Genomic DNA, 17,622 nt, shown 5'->3' with positions numbered 1-17,622 from the left:
AAAAGGATTGAGAACTTCCATAAGAGTAATATATCGTGAACCACGGTTAAAAATCCCGGCGGGAAAGCTATTGTAAATAGCATTCGATTTTATCTTGGAAAATGTATTTAAGAAAGCGAATTCATCCTTTCGCTTTCGAGCACCGCAGGCTATATATATATATGAGGTAGTTCGAAATACAACAGCGTCAACGCAGTTAGCACAATGCTGTCGCAAACCCTTATAACACTTTCCCTCCTCTCCCTTGCGGCTGCTCAAGCACCTGCTTGGGGACAATGTGGAGGAATCGGTTGGACTGGCCCGACTACTTGTGCTTCGGGCTCAAGCTGTGTTAAAGTTAGTTTTACATTTAGCAGTCGAATTTAAATTAAGATCCTTCAGGTTACTTACTAGCTATTCCTAGAGCAACGATTATTACTCCCAATGTATCCCAGGCTCAAATGGCGGTGGTACTACAACGACTGCTCAGGCGACTGCTACGACCACGGGAGGCACCAGTGTCAAGACAGGGTGGGAAGAAGTTATCGGCGAAGGAAGCTTTAATAGTTTCAGTAGCTTTTGGAACTATCTCTATCCTTGGGGACCAGATCACAATGGATCCGCGAGGATGAAACAGGATAAAGTCTCCGTCTCCGGTGGAGTTCTGACCATTAGAGCGGATAGACTTAGTTCGCAAGACGGATACGTACGTTTATCCTCTCAAAAGCTGTCTTCGAGGTCCCAGAAATGTATTAGAAATTGACTAAGCTGATCTTGTCCGAAAAGTCCACTGCCAATCCAAAACCAGCAATCTGGTACTGGTCCGGCGCCGTACACGCCAAATCCACCGTCGTAGTAAACGACCAATTCCCCAACTGGGAAATCCGCGGCGAATTCAAAGCTCCCACTACAAAGGGCACATGGCCCGCCTTCTGGCTAACAGGAACTCAATCCTGGCCTCCAGAGATCGATATCCTCGAATTCAAGGGCAACACCGAGAACTGGTTTAATACCTTCCGTAGCTCATCTGATGTTAGTACTACCAAAGCAAACGTGGGTAATGCGGCCTCCACGTGGCATCAGTATAGAATTTGGGCGACGAAGGCGAACTCGAAGGATGTTACGGTGCATTTTTATGTTGATGGTGACTGGAAGGGCCAGCATAATGCCGCTGGGTTTGTTGGTAAGCCAATGTGGATTATTATCAACTTGCAGATGGAAGGTAGTTCCGGAAGCCCTGGACCCAGCGGATCAACCACATATCAGGCGCAGAAGATATATGTTGGCAGGACTAGAGCTTCTTAGAAAAATCAACAGGATGGGGTTTTTTCAGTCCTAAGGATGGGTTGGAGAAGAACCCCTGATGCAAGATAGGGGAAGGGAGGAGACAATGTAAATATTCGAAGTGCACCTAACCTGTAAGTAAATATATAACGGCATTCTGTGTCCATAGATCCATTCGAACATGATCGGGATTTACTTAAATTCGTCACCCGTCGGTACCACGGTATTATCCTCGTTTCAGAGAATACAAGGGGTACTGATTTAACCAGTCTGCCTTGCCAAGCCCCTTTTAAGGCCCACAAACTCTATGTAACCACTTACATGTTGAAGCGTCGTTGATCACGACAGATCATGATTGTAATCCCAATCCACTTTCATAATTGTTATTCTGGTGCCGAACCTCCCGCCTCATGGGCTATTCCGTGGAACTAGCCCTTCGCAAATAACCACAATCCATGGTAACGGATTTTATATCTTCCTAGACGGATATGCGGGCCTGGGCAATCTTACACCCTTGTATATAGAAAACCAAGATAAAGCTTAATTGCTATTGCATTATAGGAAAGTTCCTTTTTCTCCGTGTATTATATGTGCGCATATTTGGCTACAATGGCAAAGAAGCTTCGTATACTAGGCAGTCCTGGTCTCGTTCCCAGAGGCCATAAAGGGAAGCATTCTCTAATAATTTGCGTCTAAATATTCCGCCAATTGCAGTTCGAAATCGTAAGTTATTACTACAAATGGCGTCAAAAAGATGGAATCCCGGGCCGTTCTTTGAATCTTCATGGTCCATGGCGTCGGCTTTCCAGTAGAATGAACTCGAGAATGATTCGCAATAATCATATGAATAGACGCTAGATATAAAAGAAGAGACTCCTGGCTTGAGATCCAAGCAATCCAAGAGGAACCCAAGTTAGCCAAGTCGTAAATCCTTTATTTTGTTTAATAAACTCTTCCAAGTTTCACAGAATGCCTTTGCTATCCAAGCTTCTACTAGCGGCAGGCCTTGCCACATCAGTCACCGCACAAACTTCTATCACCGTCAATGTTGGAACAACTTACCAAACGATTGAAGGGTTTGGGTTCTCACAGGCCTTCGGTCGAGCCGTCGAGTTCAAGACCGCACCTTCAAACATTCAAAAACAAGCCTTGGATCTTTTATTCAGCACCACTACTGGCGCAGGGTTCTCTATCATCCGTAATAGAGTTGGATCAGGCGGAAGCGGTGATAGCATCTTACCCACCAACCCTGGCGGTCCGAATGCTACTCCTAAGTATGTTTGGGATAATGATGATAGAGGACAAGTTTGGTTCTCACAACAGGCTAAGGCGTATGGTGTCACTACTGTGTATGCTGATGCTTGGAGTGCGCCTGGGTTTATGAAGACAAGTGGGTCGGAAAGTACTGCTGGGTATGTATTCTACGGATTGTTGGATTAATAGAAATTTGAGTACCTAGAAGATATAAATGTTAACATCAAACGGGTTTCGATAGATATCTTTGCGGCACAACAGGTCATACATGCTCCTCTGGCGACTGGCGACAAGCCTACGCCAACTTCCTCGTTCAATACGTAAAATACTACGCCTCAATCGGCATAACCGTCACACATCTCGGCTTCCTCAACGAGCCAGACTACTCTCCCAACTACTCCCAAATGCAAATAAGCAGCAATGCACAAGAAGCAATCTCATTCATCCCGACTTTGTATAACGCCGTTAAAGCCGCAGGTCTTAACACTAAAATAACCTGCTGCGACGCAATGGGCTGGAGTATGCAAAGAACGTATACCACCGCTTTAGTTAACGCTGGGTCCACGCAATATCTTGGAATGATTGCAGGTCACTCGTACAGTAGTGAACTGACATCTCCGATCACTAATACCAACCTTCCAAAATGGAACACCGAGGCGGGTCCGGGGTCTATTCAGTTCACGCCTACATGGTATGCGAGTGGAACGCAAGCCGAAGGCTTCACCTGGGCGAATAAACTAGCAGTAGCAATGGTTAACGCAGATCTATCTGCCTATCTATTCTGGGAAGGGTATGAATGGAAGCAACAGCAATCTGCTTCACATCTTGTGGATACGGACGGCAATAACGCTATTCCTTCTGGTATCCTTTGGGCATTCGCAATGTGGTCTCGTTATATTCGTCCCGGTGCTGTCAGAATTGGCACCACTGGCTCCATCGCGAGTACCATCACTGGTGCATTCAAAAATACGGATGGTTCGATCGTCGTTGTATTCACCAATAGTGGTAGTTCGGCCCAGTCTGCAAAGGTTTCCTTCAACGGCTTTACCCCAAGCTCTGCAGAAGCTTATGTCACAAGCCAAGGGAATAATTTCAAGTCTACATCCTCGACATTGTCGGGCGGCGCTGTTACGGTCTCTATCCCTAGCAAAGGCGTTGTTACCGTCAAGTTACTTGGTGGTGGATCTAGTGGAACCACTACAACCACAATCAAAACGACGTCAGCCATTACTACTAGTGCTATCAGGACTACGACACCACAACAAAGTACTACTGTTGGAAATCCCGTAGGTTGTCAGCAGTGGGCCCAGTGTGGTGGTATCGGCTGGACGGGGTGTAACACTTGTCAGAGCCCTTACACTTGTAAGGTACTCAATGACTATTACTCTCAATGTGTATAAAGAGAATGTGACTCGAATCAGGTATGTGATATACGTCATATGCAATTATGGGCAAAAGATAAAGATGTAAATAAAGCAAATGTTGGTTACATTGTATATATTGAATTCACGGAGCTATTATACTGCAGATAAGTCCTCCACCCTAAACCATATGAAACCTGACAATTTTGGAACGAGTATGTGCAAATTGGAAAAAAAAGATAGTAGCCTCCCCTCTGAATTGATACTTCGTAGCAGACAATCGAAATGAACAATATACACAAGTATCTTTTGAGGTATGTCGTTGACGAAAGACAGTCCTGTCGTATAAGCAAACCCCCACCGAATATCAACGTAAAAGTGTAGCCGAGAACCGACGAAAAAGGACCAATTCATAAAAGGAAAAAACGCCGAAACGGAATACAACCCCCCCACCGAATCCAAAGCCAAACCCTCCCAAAATTTCGATAAATTAAAAGATACCATTGACGATTTTACCACCGATAGTAGCACCAGCTCCGAAGATAGCAGCATTTCCGAGTTTCTTGCCGAATTTCTTGCCGTGTTCCTCGAATTTGCTTGGTTGTTGATCTTCACCTGGTGGTGGATGGCTACCCCCTCCGTTCGCAACCTGTAGTGGTACATTTCCATAACCATAGCCGTCCTTTTCATTGGTTGGTGCAGGTTTGACGTAGTCCTTGGGGAAGATACCGGTCTGACCGGTTGTTGGGTTGACACCACGCCACCAGTCGGCATTTACGTATTCGGTGACATTGATAGTATCACCGGGGTTAAGAGCCAAGTCACCAGCATCGCTAGCACTGTATTGGTAAAGTGCTGTAACAACTGAGAGTGTTGGTGGGTGGGTATATGCCGGAGGAGCCTGTGAGTAAGCAGGGGTTGGGACTGGATCCGCCTTCTCGTTGTACGTTGAACTATTATTATTGTAGGAGGAACTGGTATTCACAGCTACCGGAGCAGGCGAAGGAGCGGCCACGGGGGTTTCTGTTCGAGCGATGGACGTATTTGCCAGTGCAGATGTTGTCGTTTGGAGATCAACCGGCAGGTTCGAGAGGATTGCTGACAGTTGGGCACCGGTGATGTGGCCAGTGTCGGAAAGAAATTCGAGTTCCTACGAAGATGTTAGTGGCAAGATCGTGATATTTTCGCATAAAGGAATCACTTTGCATACAGATCTAACGTTCCGAAGGGCCCTAGCGGCCATGGCAGACTGGAAGTCAACCATCGTGACTGTGATTGTGATTGTGACGGATGTGGAAGGATAGTTTCGGTGTGGTAGATTTTGTGTTGAAACCGGCCGGGAGTGTAAGTTAACTTATAACCTAATATCTTGCGAAAGATATTTCAGAGTTGACTCCAACCAAGATCCGAAATGCGATGGTTTACGTGAAGTCGAAGTTGAAAATTCCAAAGAGGCAAAGGAATCCGCATCCGCCAGCGTTTACGGTTGAGATATATTATTGCCAGCCAAAGAAAAGGAGGCTAGTTGTTCGCTATATATAGCCGGCAGTACGGAAAGACAGCTACCGAAACAGAGCTGTCATTTGAAACAACCCTGTGGATGCCATGCATGGGTCGTGGCACAGCCTTACTATTAAGGCTTTAATACGGAATCCCAAAGCGCACTTGGACAGGGTAGCTCTAGTGCCCTCGACGGATACGTATACGTGCAGCTAATCGATACCCGATAGCTCCGTGTCTCGACAACATTGGCGTTCATCGAAATTTCAAAGCAGGAATGCAAAACTCTGCAAATGCAATGCGTCTGACGAAATTTCCTTCATCACGTATGCACGTATAAGTGAGTATGTATGTACACGATGGACTTCGTACAACATCACTTATCTTTATTTTTAACCGGACTTGACTGCAGCTGCAGCTAAGTCCGAGGTTGCAGTAGTTGAGCCGGTAGTTGAAAAACTGGCCCATTGGCGGGGTTAATTTCGTATCTGAACAAACTTCTATTCTATCATACAGAACTCCTCCTTAATGGTGCCCCTCTGCACTGAGGGGGTCTTTATTTTGATTCTTGACGACATATCTTGGCTTCAGAAGCGGGGTCTGGATTAATAATTGATTTTCGATATGCATGCACGGTATACTTTTTCCTACGTGGCCATGTTATCGTGACATTGAAAGTTGATATATAATATTCACATATGCGGGGATGTTAGAGATATCTATCGACATGAAAATGTATGATGTGAATGAACATAAATTCTATGAGCTCCTCTGGAAAGGTGCAAAATTTAAAAGAAAGTCGATTATCTGCCATCTTCAGTTAGGTACGTATGTAATACATTATTGAAGTAGACCGCGGGATGAGGTTGCGAGAGTCCAATTGCCGTCTTCAGAAGGTTGTATCGAGTTCCGGGAGGTTTTTGTCAAGACCACCTGTATACTGTAAAGGATGATAGTTAAGGCTCTTTGTTAGCATTGACCCCATCATCGTGGGTTTCCCCATGATCCCCTGGTCCATGCGCTCCTTCTTCGCCATCACTATCAAAGTAGAGCCTTCTTTCCATATCACAGCTGTCATAACTGGATACTGTTCCATCTCTCCAATGCCCAACCATAGTCCCTAACCTAGCCCCCTCTTCCACACCACCAGCAGTTTCAATATGTACTTCCCGTAAAACCCCTATTTGCCTTAGAGCCTTCTCAGGGTCATCCATACTTCCCGCGTGGATATCAACCATTCCATGAATAGTCGCTGAAGTTCGATAAGTCAGGCTGCCGCCACACCACGAACAGAATCCACGGTAACTCGTACGTCCATCACGAGTCGTGATAGCGAATTCTCTATAGGGCCAAGGGATAGGAAGAGTATTATTTTGCGGATCACCGTCGAAATCTTCAGTATCGCCTTGAGAGGTACAGGGTCCGTGAGATAGGTCGGATTCTTGTTGATGAAGAAGCTGCGTTTCCCAACGGAGAATCTCTAAAGATGAAGGTTGAGGAGAATTCACAGGCGGAGAAATTATATCACACCCAGTCGGAGTTCCTGTTTTCTCGGGAAGGTGGCAGATTTTTTGCCCCACCTCCGTCTTTGAGGTATTTGATTGAGAAGCCGGTATATCCAAATCTTCATTTGTGAGTGGGATTGAGACCACCACCCTCTCTTTGCCCTTTGTTCTATCTTTCTCTTTTGAGATAGCAGCAGAGGCCTTGCCTTTCATTTTGGCTAAGATGCAGTGGCTTTAGCATACCTGTCAAATATTAAATTAGCAGATTCGAGCTTGACTTACTCCAAAGGCCTTCTTTGGCCTTAGGTTTTCCTTTTCCCTTTGATTTTGTGTTATCAGGTTGTTCAACAGAAGATTGTGGTGTCCCCGATTTCAATGATGTTGACGGATCTTTTGCTGTAGAAGGAGCCGGGGATACGGAAGCAGTGGTAATGGGCGAGGCTTCGCCTGAGGCAGTGGGTTTCCCACCTACTCCTCTTTCCCTTTTCCATATCCTTCTGTGGTAGCCAGCATTCCCACTCCAAGCAGTCATTCCCAAATTCGGCTTCTTGCTTGGTCCCCAGACAGGGCTCTTCGGTGTCTGTATTTCGTCCACATTATCCTCTTCATAGCAGCAACAGCCCGTTGCATTATCCACATCCGCAAATTCAGTGTCAAATTCTGGGTCCTGCTTGACCGCCTCAAGAGTGCTCTGCAACCTTGCTGCCCTTTTCGTGACTTTCTCCGGTAGCTCGTTAGGTTCAGAGCCTGAAGTCGAGGATTCTCCCTCTGAGCTCTTTTTAGAGATAGACTCATTCGCTTCTGCAATTGGTGCAGGGGTGCTTGATGTCGACTTACTCCCCCTCCTTCGTCCGATTGAGCTTGCAGGGCTCTCGGGCTCGGGTTCAACCAGCTTTGCCCTCGAGGTCCATTGAACCATTTCCCGTGGGAACTTCAGAGATGTTCTCGTAAGACCTGAAACGGCGCACTTGCAAGAATGGCAGTAGCTATACATATACGTACATGTATTAGTAACAATGAACCTATTACAACGGAACTAAAGCTGGAGGAGGGTTAATATATATACTCACCAATGAGCAAAACCCACGAGCTCTTTATACAGTTCCGTCTTTTGAAACTCGAGTGAAAGATTGATTTGATATCTGAGCAGCGAGCAAAGACATCCTCCATCGATCACAATCGGCACCAACTCTTCATCATCTTCAACATCGAAGATTTCTTCGACATCAACCGCCTTCTCTTTCCCCTTAGGTTCTGATGTTCCGGTATCCATTTTATCTTCTTTTTCCACTGAGGCAACGTAGGAAGCCCCTGAACAAGACTCCGTTGCTGTAAAGGAATTTTCGGCCTCCTTTATTAGCATTATCACAAACCTTCCTCCAAAGGTAAGCGTCCTTTCTTATGCAATATGGTCCAATTGATAAGAATTCCGTTACAGTATAAGAATTAGTAATTGGCCAACGTTACAATCTCTGATGTGAGCAATGCATAACGAGATTTTATTGTTTGGTGCAGCTGTTAACTTGGGAATATTCGTCGGCAAGCGTATAGTATAGATCCAGTAAAACCCAAGTTGATTAAAAGGGAAAGTACCAACGACTGACTCCGACGATACCGATAATTTATTGTTATAGGATTTTGACGGCAGAGTGAAGAAGTTTCCATGTACGAAAGATTGAATCTTATTCCATAATGTTATGCCTGAGAAATCCTACTCAAGAGCTCTCAGAGTTCATAGACTCCTAGAAGAGTTTCGAAATCTCGTCCCGAAGAAAGGCCCATAGTAATGCGTTGCGAAACGTTGCGAATGCGCTGCTCAGCACGAACGGTTCCAGGTTCCAGATGACTCAGGCTCCAGGCCGGACATCTGCGGCGCCGATTTCGACTCCTTTTGCCCTGTTTATATGATACCCTGTGAATGATATTCGAGGTATATGCGGACAATAGGATTGCCACCATAGCTTATTAAGACCGGTCGGCTGTCTGCTTGTAACATATCATATGCATATATGCATGGGTTAGATGGTACGGTATAGTATACGCAAGTACTTGCAAGTTACCAGGTAATTAGAAGCTGGAAGTACAAAGTCGGCTGCCCGGGCCAGCATGTTCCGTCCACGCGTAGTCTCCGCTTCAGTTGCCTCTCAAAACTTGAATTCGAAATCTCTAGCGACCAATTGGCTCTCATCCGAAAAAAGTCAATCATTTCTGTGAAGGATCACGATAATATTCTGGGGGGGTACATTAGATAATATTAATTGCGAGTGCTTTTGATAACAGTGGTGATTCGTTGGGCTTTAAGGCGTTCCGGAACGGCCACGGAGAGAGCTCCGGCGCCGTATGGAGGAGACATACCAAGCTAAGTACTTACTTAAGCACGCATGCAGAGAAGATTGGACGAGTTTCATGATTATTGCATTGCACCCAGTCCACTAGTTCTAGCTCGCGCGGTTAACGGTTAAGTTCGCTCGAGACGGGTACATGCCTTCGATCAAAAGAGGTAATGTACCAGATGGTAAATGCGTCGACCAAGCCAAAGGTATTTATTACATGTCTACTCTGAACTCGAATTAATGCCATAAGTTAAGTAGCATTAGAATATCGGAATTAACCTCGTCCCATCGATATTGATATCATGCATGATGGCTTTGTCAGCAATCCTACTAGTACTAGTACTAGAACTAGCTATGCTATGGTACTAGCCATATGCATAATTCGTCATCAAGAGCCGACTGTTGTAATGTCCCAGCAACACAGAATATTTCAATAAACATAAACTCTCACTACCAAAATGAGTACACGTTTTACGACATCACGTTGATGGCATACTTTATTTAGTATATAAGTGCATACCTGTGAGGAAAGGGTATCTTTCGATACTATTGGATATGTTAATTATCAGTCTCTAGCTCTTCGAAGAGTCGGCATTGAATTTAGATTTTGCGTCATAGCATATTCAGGTTACGATATTGCGAAAGTACTAGTATACGGGTTTTCCATGACGTGACCTAGCAGAGCTATAGGGGAAAGGTGAAAGAAAAGGCAGAAGATCTTTGCAGAGGGAGAGCGAGAGCGAGAGAGGGATCTATCCTGCGTGCATGCTACATTCGTTGGATCATTTGTAAAAAATCATACCTATGATTGATAAAGATTATTAGCTAGGAGGCTATATATATATACATATATACCCTTGGGGAACACTCTAAATCGAGATATATATAGGACGTTCTAGGCGTGCGATTGTCATAAATATAAAAGGGATCTCCAACTTCTGGGCAAAGCCTTATAGCTTGAATCAACCTATAAAACTCTAATCACAGAAAGCAGTGGAATGGTTTCCCCCTAAATAGCTCCCAGGTGACGATACCTAGGGAAATAATTTTTAGATACTCAGATTATGAATCGAAATACGTTAATCCGCAGCCTACATCATAATCTTTGCGTCTGCCTTTTGAAGATTCTCGGGATGTATACTATCGGATATTTTGAAGAACACCGACTTATTTTAGAGCGCCTTGTTTCTCTGCCCGATTTCATCTCTAACAATTGTTGGATAGTTTTTTATATACCCTTTCTAACAATCTCAACTCCATGTCTTTCCATGAATCTGGAAGATCAATTGCCCATGGCGTTCTATCTTCGAGAAGAAATCGCGCCTTCGGATTCTTGAGTTCGTTATCTCCCACAACGAATACTCACCTATAATACGGAAAGCCCGACTTTTACAGAATGCCGAAACGATATCAAAAATAATCGAAAATTTAAACCGAAGCGAGAATTTCCACAAGTGGAGACTCGAATAGCTTTTGTAATTTTTCGACAATTTGGTTTTTATATTTATAGCGGGTAGCACCACGATTAGAAAATGTGGCATCAGCGGGGCTCCGGCCAACTAATTCTTGATAATTGGTTCGCCTGTTTAGAGTGCACGGGAGACAGATGGTGTGACCGCAAACGTGCGTATATTCACAGGTGATAGGTCTAAGTCTCGGGTGGCAAGCGCAGGTGGCTGCGTGGAGAGCCAGCAATGTATTGATATTAACGGCTAGGTGATAATGCTCATGAAACTAAAGATGCCAATTGGTCCGTGCCATTAATGGAGCTCGGGATGTTTAAGAAATTTGAAGCTTAATATCAAATATACATACCTAATATATAACAAGCTGGTCTGGCGGTGGCGCATGCATTTGGATCCATAGATTATAAACTCGGCAGAAATCGACCTTATCAGAATTAAAATACTAACATAACTTGCGACAACCCCGCATGCAGAATACGTACATATGCACATACATATCGGCTGTCGCTGCTGCGATGTATGGGAGAATATTGATTGCCATACCACGCAATCGGCAGCACTGACCTGATTGTGCTTGGCAGTGGGTCCATTTGGGGGTTCCATATCGACGCCCGATAGGTTAAACAATTGAGAGCGTCAAGACCTAGGGATCGAGCCGACAAGCACAAAAGGGTGAGTATTCGCCCATCGATTTTGGAACGGAGTCCTGTCTGTTTATCCCTTCAAGCTCTCATTTTTCTCTTTGAAGCCCTGTGGGAATCAATTCACCGTAGAAAGAAAATCGCCATGTCGAACGACCATTCAAGTTCGGGACATTATATTGAAGTTGACGATGTAAGTTAATCAAATGGGTTAAAATTAAATGAATCAGTTTTGAGTATTCGAAGTATATATATTGCGCGGTATTGTCCGCAGCGGCATCGTTCACATAAATTAATCCTCGGGTTTTCAACGAATTCGAGCTGTGCACCTTACCGTCTTATATTTTATTTCTGATGCCCTGTGCATGTGTGCATGTGCATGTTGCGCAATTGGTTGGATATGAGCTTGAGGCGAGACAATAGCCATTGTTCGCTAGTTACAGCTGCAGGGAACATGCGAAGCTTCGGAGCACCGCCAAGATTGGGGGTCACCAGGGATGTTGGCTTTTATGGCTCTCAACACAATCTAACTGGCATTGACATGATTAGGATATCACCGGAACTTCAGAATATGATTCCCTCTACGGCGCCGAATCGTACGATACACAATCCCTTTATGGAAAATGGAAAATGGTTTGAAGTTTGTCTCTCTTGGACTTTACTTACGAATAAAATTTTGACCGTACAGTGCTTCGGCGACTACATCGCTGATCGATTCCGTCAAAGGTCCGTAAATGTACCGGTACCATAGGAACTTAGCAAATTGCAATCCTAAGTTCCTTTTGATAAATATTACTTATACTATCCCTTTTTTTTCAAGTAGTTTGCTGATTTTATGAATACTATTCAGCTTATAAGTATGAAAATGGAAGACGTTATCATGCGTACAAGGAAGGACAGTGGCTCGTTCCCAATGACGAGGTAGGATTGACCTCAACACCCTATCATGGATCCCGCCTACTGGATCCTAAGTCTTCAATTGCTAATATAACTTTTAGCTTCAACAAGATCAAATGGATCTATTGTGGGTTTCTGAGCATGAAAAGAAGATTAATTTGCTACTAGACCGATGAAACTAACATATAATATAGTCATCACGTATTCCTCCTCAGACTCCGAGGAAAGCTTTTTCTAGCTCCTATCGAAAACCCACAGAAGATTTTGGATGTGGGTACTGGAACTGGAATATGGGCTATCCAGATAGCTGAGGAGCTCCCAGACGCTGAGATAGTTGGAAACGGTATACTTTTAAAAAAATACAATACCTTTGATGACAAAGGGGTTTATGCTGGTACTGATGTCTATATTTTTTCAGATATTTCACCTATTCAACCTAGTTGGTACGAAAGCGATTAATTCCTTGAGGCCAGCTTTAACTTAGAAATACCGATGGAGTAATGGCGCTTACAAAAAAAAACATTCCGTAGGGTCCCACCAAAAGTCTCCTTCGAAGTCGACGACTTCAACGACCCATGGCTCCAAGCCCCCAACTCTTACGACTTCATCCATGAACGAGATTGTCACGCTGCTGTTAAAGACTGGGGTAAATTTGCCGAAAATGCCTTCAAAACTCTCAAACCGGGCGGATACTGGGAATCACAAGAACACACTGTCGAAATTACCACCGACGATGGTTCCGTCCCGGAAGATAACGTTTTGAAACAATGGTGCACGAATCTCATCCAAGCAACTGAGATCATTGGACAAACTTGCGTGGTCGCGCCACATATTGTTGGACATATGCAAAAGGCCGGGTTCGTGAATATCAAGCAACAATATTTTAAGCTACCGATTGGAGCGTGGCCTAAGGATCCTGTTGATAAGGAGATTGGAGCATTTAATCTTATCAATATGGTGAATGCTGCTGAGGGCTTTACAACCGCTGCTTATACACGCATTCTTGGGGTAAGTAAGTCACTAGAGGTGTCGATTTCGAGAAGCTTTTGGTTGCTAAACTGTAAAATCTCGCAATATAGAAATCGATTGAAGAATCGGCTCAAGCTGTTGTCGATATCAAGAGAGATCTCCAGAACAAGGACTTTCATATGTACTTCCAATTGTAAGCTCTCTATGCCATAGACCATGGGGTCTTCAGATAGGAATACAAACTAACCCTCATCTAGTGCTGTTACTTATGGTCAGAAGCCTCTCGATTCACCAACGGAATAACTGTACGAGGTTTTACGGGCTGCGAGTACCGGTCGTATCAGAGCCTCAGACTTTAGTGGAAATTGGAATCAGAAAACTATATACATAAACTTTGAAGATAAATGTTGGTTAAGGGTTAAAGAGGTTTTGAAGAAACTACTAGCCATGAAGACCTGATATCGCATTGCATTGCACAATTGGAATCGAACACCTTGCTAGCGTCGAAAACTAAAATCGAAGACGTTTTTATAAGCTTTAATCTAGTGCTCGCGAGTTAAAACTCTAAAAGAACGCCCGTAGTTTAGATAATAGATACGTCGGAAATCCCGGTAAGAGGTAGGGATATCGTGACTTAACATTCCGAGATCCCGGGCTTCGAAGCTTCGGAGTCCAGGAGTTTAAGCTAGCCCTGCAAGCTAACCAACTGCAGCTGCACCCTACACTCATCACATCCATGCATTGCATATCGTTTGACGCACAATCGTTTACGTGCATGATGGCGTTTTAGGCAGCAGCTTTTAAAGCTTCGATATCAGATCATCGGTGCATGCATTCTACCAGCTCACCAAAGCATCCTTTGATACGTCCGGATGATTTCCAAAATTTCTAATCGCACCCCTCTTCACTAGAGATACTAAGGATAGATCCATCTCGTCTCGTTGCCGATGTCGCTGCTAATCGGAGCCTACGGTAACTGGAGAATCCCAATGCAATTTTTTTGTTATGGTCTATATCCAATGGAGGAACGACTTTTACCCACGCTTTTATCGCTGATAGAACAAAAAACCAAAGACAATCCTTCCCAAGCCAATTGCCAAAGAAACAAAAGGGCGCATCTTATTGAAAAAGAAGAGAGAAAAGCGAGGCAGACGACAGAAAACAGATGGCGAGACTGGGCGAAACAAAGCTATCAACACTGAATCGAATTCTTCAACCATCAAAAAAAAAACGCCTTTCGACAACGTATTTCGAAACTAAGATCGCCGGATTATTCTCGATATCACTTCTGGCTCTTCGGTCCGATAATCTGTCTCCTAGCCCCGAACGCTACCTGTTCGGTACCTTGGTTCGCGCCGCCCGTATATCTGTTATTTGTTAGCTTTGTTCTCAAACGATGAGGGATGATTGCCACTCACCCGTACTGATGGATATCCCATGGCATCTCTCCGCCATCTTTAATCTCCTTGTCGGTCATGAGTTTTCTATCCTCCTGTAGCTGTTCCTGATTTCGTTCCCACTCTTTCTGTCGTTGCCTCTCCAATTCCATTTCCCTCTGGACAACACTCATACCAGCGCCAACGGGCTTCGAAGAAGCGCCCTTAAATCCCCATCTTGTACTAGCCAATGGAGAAGTCTTGGTCGCTGCCGGTGTAGTGTTCCTCGGAGGTGTGGCAGGTGGTCCTGGGGATTTTCGTGGAGCCTCTGCGGCATCATCCTCGTCCTGCAGCTCGCGTTGTCGTTGTGCGGCCCGTGCACTGTGGGTAAATGCTGGTTTCGACGTTGGTTTAGGTGGAACCGGGCGAGATTGATTCTCTTGCCAGGCGCTCCGAAGGGCCTCCCGTTCCTCGGCATCGTTAGGAGGGGTTATTGTACGGGTGTTGGATCCCTGGGATGGTTGTTGTTTCTGGAGGTACGCCTTCTCTCGCGCTCTGGCTTCTTCTAGCTGACGTTCAAGCTCCTTAATGCGATCACCCTCCGAAGATACAGCTACGTGCTCTTGGTTTGAAGCTCGGAATCTATTAGCCTCTTCTTGGTACTCCCTACGATCTTGCGCGGTCCGTTCAGCTTGAAGACGCTCTTCGTACTCCTTCCGTTTAGCATCCTCTTCCTCGCGAAGGGCATGAGCTTCCTCGCGAAGTCTAATTTTCTCCTGCTCTGCTGCATCTCGTTCTTGGAGTTCTAGATCTCTCCGTGCCCGCGAAGCCTGCTCCTGTTCACCTTGCCTCTTTCGCTGAAGCTCCTCCTTTCTAAGCCAGTTAGCTTCCTCCTGTCTCTGTCGCTCCCTCTCTTCTTCGGCAGCTCTGGCATCAACCTCTTCCTCGTGTTGCTTTCTCCTTTCCTCTTTTTCTCTTAAACTTGGGACTTGAGGCGATGCCGTTGTGATTTGCCTCCTTGCGCCTAGAACAACACCCTGTGTCCCTTGAGATGCACCACCCATGTACCCATACTGGTGAATATTCCATGCCGGAGCGGTTGTAAGCTCATCAACTGGCTTGGACCATGAAGAGACGGCCGTTTTGGCGGGTACCGGTGGTTTGGATTTGCCAGTCGCGGAAGGGGATATTACGGATGATTTCGGACCAATAGCAGTAGGAAATACTGAAGGGTTTCGAGAATGGGCGATTCGAGAAAAGGCACCAATTGTTTGAAGAACTTGTGCTGGATCCTGTGAACCATTCAGTGAGTAGGGATAAAACGGGTGAGGCCTATTGCATTGCACTGTACCTTGAAATCGTAGAGGTCAACAGTAAGAAAGAGGTCATGCTGTGAGAGCTTAAGTAAGTCTTGGCAGACTTTCAGGAACATGGCGATATTCTCCATCTATGGAATCGTTAGTGTAACCCATTCCACAAGATTGGAATTTTAACTTGCCTGTACGAATGGCATCTCGGACTTCTTTGGCTTGGTGCTATTTGGGACCAACTTGTTCGCCAACCTAGGGTCAAATAGTTTATGAGTTAGAATATCCTCAAAAGGGAGTCCGAAGCTATCCGAGCTATCTCACATACCGACAGAGTACTGTTCCATCGTGCAGAGCGTCCATCAAGTCATCAGCTAGCAGAGGCTCACCAAGAGTGCTTTCGATCCATGCTTTTGCTTCGTTCGAAGCCTGTACCGTGTACTTTCCTAGCCGGAGCTTCGCAAGGTCCTTATCCAGGGAAGAAACGGACGCCATGTTGGTGGTAGGGGTACGACGGTAACGCTTGTAGAACTCAAACGTTGCTATCGTTTACGGTTGATGCTATTAGGTAAACTGCGGGATTAGGGGCAACAAAACGAGTAAGCTAGAGTGGGTAGATGCTGAAGTAGCCAGATTATTGTAAAGTCGTAGGCGTGAGAGAGATGACGAACGAAAGTTGGTTGTTGTTGGAGCGAAGAGGGATTTTAAGCTTACAATTGCATTCCAAAGCTAAGAATGAGCGTCGACCGGGTAAATGTGGGCCCAAATTCGAGTTAGAGCGGCGGCCAAACCACCACCAAACAACAACCACAATCACTGTCTAACAACCTGACTGCAGTGACGTACTACTGGAGGGGTCTACGTACGCTAATTTAAGCCTCGATCTCGACGCTAAAATAGGCAGCTTGCAGTCGCACACCTTTAAACCTTAGCTTTGCATTGTTTTAAGTACGGTTGGTGAACTTGCTTTGTTCATCGGGCAGTTCATGCGAAAGTTATCGCCGTAAGGCCACATCTCGCGACTGCATGCACGCGCATGTTATATATATGCATCCTTTCGTTTTACACCAATCCGTCGACTTAATTTTCGGATACCAGCACTCAGTACAGCACCGGGCTAGGGATTTGGATATCAATCATGCCAAACGAAGTAATCAAGACAGAGCAGCTAGACGCAGAGCGTTCGTTGGCCGTCATCCGTACGGTATGTCCTCTAGATTCCACTACTCGGTCTAAGGTATTTAAGCTTATACTAACATGTCGATCCAGGAACTCGAAAAACTGCATCGTCTTTCGCCACACAACTTGCCTAGGGCGCGGCTGGTGGCCATTGTCTCCCATCTGCCAACAGCCCGGGATATCCTAGCCCCTGCACCAGCCTCCACAGCCACAACGAAGGCTTTTGCAACACTGGGATTGCTCAAACGTGTGTTGATTTCAACGATTTTTAGGCTTTGGTGGATCATTATCTATGGATTGGCATTGATTGGAGGGACAACAGTGGGATTTGGGCTGTTCGTTTACTTGTTGACCAAGTTACCGTGGCAGACTAGCTTTACAGCGGACGGACAAGGGTGGCAAAGACACAGTGATGGGTATTACTATTGGGGGCAGCCGCAGGACAGTTATACGAGGACGGCAGAAGCAACGGTTAGAACAGAGATCCCAGAGATAGAGGCCAGAGATCTATAAGTCTCAGATGCTTCAAAGTGTGATGTAGGGCTATATATTGATTCCTATCTTGTATTTC

At 45.3% G+C, this 17,622-nt stretch overlaps 7 protein-coding genes across 7 annotated transcripts; 4 read left to right on the top strand and 3 right to left on the bottom strand.

Annotated features, from left to right (window-relative positions):
• Positions 1 to 204: 204 nt before the first annotated feature.
• AOL_s00173g185 (uncharacterized protein) lies at positions 205 to 1,284 on the top strand (the record flags this gene model as incomplete). Its single annotated transcript, XM_011127927.1, has 3 exons — positions 205 to 336; positions 404 to 685; positions 766 to 1,284. The coding sequence occupies 3 exons, from the start codon at positions 205 to 207 to the stop codon at positions 1,282 to 1,284; spliced, it is 933 nt and encodes a 310-aa protein (XP_011126229.1).
• Positions 1,285 to 2,232: 948 nt separating this feature from the next.
• Positions 2,233 to 3,917, top strand: AOL_s00173g184 (uncharacterized protein; the record flags this gene model as incomplete). The annotated part of the gene is made up of 2 exons (XM_011127926.1): positions 2,233 to 2,675; positions 2,759 to 3,917. The coding sequence occupies 2 exons, from the start codon at positions 2,233 to 2,235 to the stop codon at positions 3,915 to 3,917; spliced, it is 1,602 nt and encodes a 533-aa protein (XP_011126228.1).
• A 451-nt stretch (positions 3,918 to 4,368) lies between these two features.
• AOL_s00173g183 (uncharacterized protein) lies at positions 4,369 to 5,142 on the bottom strand (the record flags this gene model as incomplete). Its single annotated transcript, XM_011127925.1, has 2 exons — positions 4,369 to 5,028; positions 5,089 to 5,142. The coding sequence occupies 2 exons, from the start codon at positions 5,140 to 5,142 to the stop codon at positions 4,369 to 4,371; spliced, it is 714 nt and encodes a 237-aa protein (XP_011126227.1).
• Positions 5,143 to 6,334: 1,192 nt separating this feature from the next.
• On the bottom strand, positions 6,335 to 8,156 carry AOL_s00173g182 (uncharacterized protein; the record flags this gene model as incomplete). The annotated part of the gene is made up of 3 exons (XM_011127924.1): positions 6,335 to 7,101; positions 7,166 to 7,869; positions 7,954 to 8,156. The coding sequence occupies 3 exons, from the start codon at positions 8,154 to 8,156 to the stop codon at positions 6,335 to 6,337; spliced, it is 1,674 nt and encodes a 557-aa protein (XP_011126226.1).
• Positions 8,157 to 11,468: 3,312 nt separating this feature from the next.
• AOL_s00173g181 (uncharacterized protein) lies at positions 11,469 to 13,492 on the top strand (the record flags this gene model as incomplete). The annotated part of the gene is made up of 10 exons (XM_011127923.1): positions 11,469 to 11,516; positions 11,873 to 11,919; positions 12,012 to 12,049; positions 12,174 to 12,244; positions 12,322 to 12,347; positions 12,415 to 12,563; positions 12,639 to 12,663; positions 12,751 to 13,228; positions 13,300 to 13,382; positions 13,447 to 13,492. 10 exons carry the CDS (start codon positions 11,469 to 11,471, stop codon positions 13,490 to 13,492), a joined length of 1,011 nt encoding a protein of 336 aa, XP_011126225.1.
• Positions 13,493 to 14,471: 979 nt separating this feature from the next.
• AOL_s00173g180 (uncharacterized protein) lies at positions 14,472 to 16,367 on the bottom strand (the record flags this gene model as incomplete). Its single annotated transcript, XM_011127922.1, has 5 exons — positions 14,472 to 14,556; positions 14,608 to 15,857; positions 15,917 to 16,012; positions 16,064 to 16,127; positions 16,201 to 16,367. The coding sequence occupies 5 exons, from the start codon at positions 16,365 to 16,367 to the stop codon at positions 14,472 to 14,474; spliced, it is 1,662 nt and encodes a 553-aa protein (XP_011126224.1).
• A 643-nt stretch (positions 16,368 to 17,010) lies between these two features.
• On the top strand, positions 17,011 to 17,564 carry AOL_s00173g179 (uncharacterized protein; the record flags this gene model as incomplete). Its single annotated transcript, XM_011127921.1, has 2 exons — positions 17,011 to 17,076; positions 17,142 to 17,564. 2 exons carry the CDS (start codon positions 17,011 to 17,013, stop codon positions 17,562 to 17,564), a joined length of 489 nt encoding a protein of 162 aa, XP_011126223.1.
• Between the last annotated feature and the right edge of the window lie 58 nt (positions 17,565 to 17,622).

Source organism: Orbilia oligospora (genome assembly GCF_000225545.1).
Source record: "Orbilia oligospora ATCC 24927 unplaced genomic scaffold scaffold00173, whole genome shotgun sequence".
NCBI classification, from domain to species: Eukaryota; Fungi; Ascomycota; class Orbiliomycetes; order Orbiliales; family Orbiliaceae; genus Orbilia; species Orbilia oligospora.
The sequence above is the reverse complement of the archived record's forward strand: the minus strand, read 5'-3'. Positions and strand labels throughout refer to the sequence as shown.